The sequence below is a fragment of the Telmatherina bonti genome (assembly GCF_933228915.1).
Source record: "Telmatherina bonti genome assembly, chromosome: 12".
Taxonomy (NCBI): Eukaryota; Metazoa; Chordata; class Actinopteri; order Atheriniformes; family Telmatherinidae; genus Telmatherina; species Telmatherina bonti.
In genome coordinates this window covers 2,289,701-2,296,413 of record NC_136610.1, presented here as the reverse complement: position 1 = coordinate 2,296,413, position 6,713 = coordinate 2,289,701, and the positions used below count along the sequence as shown (strand labels likewise).

Below are 6,713 nucleotides of genomic sequence, written 5' to 3'. Positions count from 1 at the left end.
TTCATGTTCGACGATATTTAATAAATAAACTAAATATTTATATTCAGATGAAAGAATATTTAGAAAATAAAAAAATGTGAAATTATCTTTCAGATTTTCTGCAACAGAATAAAAATAATTTCTGTTTATTGGAAATATTCTGGATGATTTCCTCCCTCATCTGACAGGCTCGATATAAAATGAAAATATAGAAGTATAAAAACAAGAAGAATATTTCAAGAATCAGAAGAAAACGAGCTAAAAGTTTCATTTTTTATTTTCCTGAACTCTTTATGTCTTTATTTATTAGCAGCGCCCCGTCCTCCCGCACGTGTTGCCGCTACAGCTGCGCACTTCCCGCAGAACCCGCACCCCCAGCAGAACCCGCAGAACCCGCACCCCCAGCAGAACCCGCAGAACCCGCACCCCCAGCAGAACCCGCAGAACTCGCACCCCCAGCAGAACCCGCAGAACTCGCACCCCCAGCAGAACCGTACCTGCTGTGGCGGGACGAACACCGCGTTGGTCGGCGGGGGCTCCGACCGGCTCTCCGCGGCCTGGGCGTCTCTTCCTGCGGCCCCCGCGCCGGAGAAGAGCCGCTGCTCCCCGTCCCCCCCCTCCACCACCTCTCCGCTGTCCGGACCAACCAGAGTCTGGACCCCGTCCCCGGTGTTTGGCGCTCGGTCCCGGTTCCCAGCGGGCTGGACCAGGTCGCCCACGGGCCCCGCTGTGTTTCTGTCCCGGTTCATCACGGCCTGGACTCCGTCCGATCCGGGCCCCGGTACCGCTCTGTCCCGGTTCATCACGTTACTCCCTCCTTCCCATAAAAAACTATCCGGGTTCAAACTGGGGAAAAGACCAGGCCGGTTCTGGAGGCTAGATAAGGGCCGGTACCATCCGGTCTGAGCTGCTTCCAGTCACTCAAAGTTCTCCATGAGGAGCCGCGGGGTTCGGACTGGCTGACCCGGTTTTGCTTCTGGTTCCGGTCCAAGTTAAACTTGTGTCGGCCTCCCCCGTCCCGGTTTCATCCTCCGCCGCGGCGACACGACTTCTCCTCCGGGCTGCTGCCCCTGCGGGTCCTTATCCCGGGATGGCACGCGCACATCCCAACCTCTAACCTCGCGGAACCGGGGGGCGCGCGCTCTGGAACCACAGGAGCAGAAGGAGGGACGGGTTCTGATCCGGTTCTCTATTAATAGTTCAGACCAGCTTACGTCCCTCTTTCTCTCTCGCGCCTTCAGTCTTCTTTGGCTTTTAGCTGGCCCCTCGAGGACCCCCCTCTTCCCCCCCCCCCCCCCCCCCTCTCTCTCTCTCTCCCTCTCTCTTACTTACACACACACACACACACACACACACACACACACACACACACACACACACACACACTTCTTTGTGCTCCTTATTTATGCATCCCTATTCGGCTCAGCTGCCTGTAATTGGCAACAAATTAATCCCACTTGCACTAATAGGCTATTATCTCTGTAGTGCGCGTGCGGCAGCGCGTGCGGCACCGCGTGCGGCAGCGCGGTCCAGGCAGATTCCCGACCGGAGCGCGAGGAAAGCAGGAAAAACGCACACCTTTATGTTTTTATGAGGAAGCAAGATGAGATTTTCGATATTTACGTGTGAACGCGTGAGAAGCTCACCCTCAGGGGAGCGGCGCGAGTCTCCGTCCCTAAAGTTCGTTTCCGCTTCGTTGCACGTTTAGCGGTCTGGATAAAAACAGTTTTACTGGACTGACTTTACTGGTCAGACTTTACTGGTCTGACTTTACTGGACAGACTTTACTGGTCTGACTTTACTGGTCAGACTTTACTGGTCTGACTTTACTGGTCTGACTTTACTGGTCAGACTTTACTGGTCTGACTTTACTGGACAGACTTTACTGGTCTGACTTTACTGGTTTGACTTTACTGGTCAGACTTTACTGGTCTGACTTTACTGCTCTGACTTTACTGGTCAGACTTTACTGGTCAGACTTTACTGCTCTGACTTTACTGGTCTGACTTTACTGGTCAGACTTTACTGCTCTGACTTTACTGCTCTGACTTTACTGGTCAGATTTTACTGGTCAGACTTTACTGGACTGACTTTACTGGACAGACTTTACTGGTCAGACTTTACTGGTCTGACTTTACTGGTCAGATTTTACAGGTCAGACTTTACTGGTCTGACTTTACTGGTCTGACTTTACTGGTCAGACTTTACTGGTCTGACTTTACTGGACAGATTTTACTGGTCAGACTTTACTGGACAGACTTTACTGGTCTGACTTTACTGGTCTGACATTACTGGTCAGACTTTACTGGTCTGACTTTACTGGTCAGACTTTACTGGTCTGACTTTACTGGTCAGATTTTACTGGTCAGACTTTACTGGACAGACTTTACTGGTCTGACTTTACTGGACAGACTTTACTGGTCAGACTTTACTGGTCAGACTTTACTGGTCAGATTTTACAGGTCAGACTTTACTGGTCAGACTTTACTGGACAGACTTTACTGGTCTGACTTTACTGGTTTGACTTTACTGGTCAGACTTTACTGGTCTGACTTTACTGCTCTGACTTTACTGGTCAGACTTTACTGCTCTGACTTTACTGGTCTGACTTTACTGGTCAGACTTTACTGCTCTGACTTTACTGGTCTGACTTTACTGGTCAGATTTTACTGGTCAGACTTTACTGGACTGACTTTACTGGACAGACTTTACTGGTCAGACTTTACTGGTCAGATTTTACAGGTCAGACTTTACTGGTCAGACTTTACTGGACAGACTTTACTGGTCTGACTTTACTGGTCTGACTTTACTGGACAGACTTTACTGGACAGACTTTACTGGTCTGACATTACTGGTCAGACTTTACTGGTCAGATTTTACTGGTCAGATTTTACTGGTCAGACTTTACTGGACAGACTTTACTGGTCTGACTTTACTGGAAAGACTTTACTGGTCAGACTTTACTGGTCAGATTTTACAGGTCAGACTTTACTGGTCAGATTTTACTGGTCAGACTTTACTGGACAGACTTTACTGGTCTGACTTTACTGGTTTGACTTTACTGGTCAGACTTTACTGGTCTGACTTTACTGCTCTGACTTTACTGGTCAGACTTTACTGCTCTGACTTTACTGGTCTGACTTTACTGGTCAGACTTTACTGCTCTGACTTTACTGGTCTGACTTTACTGGTCAGATTTTACTGGTCAGACTTTACTGGACTGACTTTACTGGTCAGACTTTACTGGTCAGACTTTACTGGTCAGACTTTACTGGACAGACTTTACTGGTCTGACTTTACTGGACAGATTTTACTGGTCAGACTTTACTGGACAGACTTTACTGGTCTGACTTTACTGGACAGACTTTACTGGTCTGACTTTACTGGTCTGACTTTACTGGTCTGACTTTACTGGACAGACTTTACTGGTCTGACTTTACTGGTTTGACTTTAGTGGTCAGACTTTACTGGTCTGACTTTACTGCTCTGACTTTACTGGTCAGACTTTACTGGTCAGACTTTACTGCTCTGACTTTACTGGTCTGACTTTACTGGTCTGACTTTACTGGTCAGACTTTACTGCTCTGACTTTACTGGTCTGACTTTACTGGTCAGATTTTACAGGTCAGACTTTACTGGTCAGACTTTACTGCTCTGACTTTACTGGTCAGACTTTACTGCTCTGACTTTACTGGTCTGACTTTACTGGTCAGACTTTACTGCTCTGACTTTACTGGTCTGACTTTACTGGTCAGATTTTACTGGTCAGACTTTACTGGACTGACTTTACTGGACAGACTTTACTGGTCAGACTTTACTGGTCAGACTTTACTGGTCAGACTTTACTGGACAGACTTTACTGGTCTGACTTTACTGGACAGATTTTACTGGTCAGACTTTACTGGACAGACTTTACTGGTCTGACTTTACTGGACAGACTTTACTGGTCTGACTTTACTGGTCTGACTTTACTGGTCTGACTTTACTGGACAGACTTTACTGGTCTGACTTTACTGGTTTGACTTTAGTGGTCAGACTTTACTGGTCTGACTTTACTGCTCTGACTTTACTGGTCAGACTTTACTGGTCAGACTTTACTGCTCTGACTTTACTGGTCTGACTTTACTGGTCTGACTTTACTGGTCAGACTTTACTGCTCTGACTTTACTGGTCTGACTTTACTGGTCAGATTTTACAGGTCAGACTTTACTGGTCAGACTTTACTGGTCTGACTTTACTGGACAGACTTTACTGGTCTGACTTTACTGGACAGATTTTACTGGTCAGTCTTTACTGGACAGACTTTACTGGTCTGACTTTACTGGTCTGACATTACTGGTCAGACTTTACTGGTCTGACTTTACTGGTCAGACTTTACTGGTCTGACTTTACTGGTCAGATTTTACTGGTCAGACTTTACTGGACAGACTTTACTGGTCTGACTTTACAGGACAGACTTTACTGGTCAGACTTTACTGGTCAGACTTTACTGGTCAGATTTTACAGGTCAGACTTTACTGGTCAGACTTTACTGGTCAGATTTTACTGGTCAGACTTTACTGGACAGACTTTACTGCTCTGACTTTACTGGTTTGACTTTACTGGTCAGACTTTACTGGTCTGACTTTACTGCTCTGACTTTACTGGTCAGACTTTACTGCTCTGACTTTACTGGTCTGACTTTACTGGTTTGACTTTACTGGTCAGACTTTACTGGTCTGACTTTACTGCTCTGACTTTACTGGTCAGACTTTACTGCTCTGACTTTACTGGTCTGACTTTACTGGTCAGACTTTACTGCTCTGACTTTACTGGTCTGACTTTACTGGTCAGATTTTACTGGTCAGACTTTACTGGACTGACTTTACTGGACAGACTTTACTGGTCAGACTTTACTGGTCAGATTTTACAGGTCAGACTTTACTGGTCAGACTTTACTGGACAGACTTTACTGGTCTGACTTTACTGGTCTGACTTTACTGGACAGACTTTACTGGACAGACTTTACTGGTCTGACATTACTGGTCAGACTTTACTGGTCAGATTTTACTGGTCAGATTTTACTGGTCAGACTTTACTGGACAGACTTTACTGGTCTGACTTTACTGGAAAGACTTTACTGGTCAGACTTTACTGGTCAGATTTTACAGGTCAGACTTTACTGGTCAGATTTTACTGGTCAGACTTTACTGGACAGACTTTACTGGTCTGACTTTACTGGTTTGACTTTACTGGTCAGACTTTACTGGTCTGACTTTACTGCTCTGACTTTACTGGTCAGACTTTACTGCTCTGACTTTACTGGTCTGACTTTACTGGTCAGACTTTACTGCTCTGACTTTACTGGTCTGACTTTACTGGTCAGATTTTACTGGTCAGACTTTACTGGACTGACTTTACTGGTCAGACTTTACTGGTCAGACTTTACTGGTCAGACTTTACTGGACAGACTTTACTGGTCTGACTTTACTGGACAGATTTTACTGGTCAGACTTTACTGGACAGACTTTACTGGTCTGACTTTACTGGACAGACTTTACTGGTCTGACTTTACTGGTCTGACTTTACTGGTCTGACTTTACTGGACAGACTTTACTGGTCTGACTTTACTGGTTTGACTTTAGTGGTCAGACTTTACTGGTCTGACTTTACTGCTCTGACTTTACTGGTCAGACTTTACTGGTCAGACTTTACTGCTCTGACTTTACTGGTCTGACTTTACTGGTCTGACTTTACTGGTCAGACTTTACTGCTCTGACTTTACTGGTCTGACTTTACTGGTCAGATTTTACAGGTCAGACTTTACTGGTCAGACTTTACTGGTCAGACTTTACTGCTCTGACTTTACTGGTCAGACTTTACTGCTCTGACTTTACTGGTCTGACTTTACTGGTCAGACTTTACTGCTCTGACTTTACTGGTCTGACTTTACTGGTCAGATTTTACTGGTCAGACTTTACTGGACTGACTTTACTGGACAGACTTTACTGGTCAGACTTTACTGGTCAGACTTTACTGGTCAGACTTTACTGGACAGACTTTACTGGTCTGACTTTACTGGACAGATTTTACTGGTCAGACTTTACTGGACAGACTTTACTGGTCTGACTTTACTGGACAGACTTTACTGGTCTGACTTTACTGGTCTGACTTTACTGGTCTGACTTTACTGGACAGACTTTACTGGTCTGACTTTACTGGTTTGACTTTAGTGGTCAGACTTTACTGGTCTGACTTTACTGCTCTGACTTTACTGGTCAGACTTTACTGGTCAGACTTTACTGCTCTGACTTTACTGGTCTGACTTTACTGGTCTGACTTTACTGGTCAGACTTTACTGCTCTGACTTTACTGGTCTGACTTTACTGGTCAGATTTTACAGGTCAGACTTTACTGGTCAGACTTTACTGGTCTGACTTTACTGGACAGACTTTACTGGTCTGACTTTACTGGACAGATTTTACTGGTCAGTCTTTACTGGACAGACTTTACTGGTCTGACTTTACTGGTCTGACATTACTGGTCAGACTTTACTGGTCTGACTTTACTGGTCAGACTTTACTGGTCTGACTTTACTGGTCAGATTTTACTGGTCAGACTTTACTGGACAGACTTTACTGGTCTGACTTTACAGGACAGACTTTACTGGTCAGACTTTACTGGTCAGACTTTACTGGTCAGATTTTACAGGTCAGACTTTACTGGTCAGACTTTACTGGTCAGATTTTACTGGT

At 45.3% G+C, this 6,713-nt stretch overlaps 1 protein-coding gene across 1 annotated transcript in view; it reads right to left on the bottom strand.

The window, feature by feature from the left end:
• nkx1.2lb (NK1 transcription factor related 2-like,b) overlaps nucleotides 1-782 on the bottom strand; it is a gene marked incomplete at both ends in the record, with an annotated part of 27,182 nt that extends 26,400 nt beyond the window's left edge. Inside the window, one exon of the mRNA XM_079250280.1 lies at nucleotides 477-782. Within this exon, the coding sequence (XP_079106406.1) occupies nucleotides 477-782 (306 nt within the window). The remainder of the gene's footprint in view (nucleotides 1-476) is intronic.
• Nucleotides 783-6,713: the final 5,931 nt, after the last annotated feature.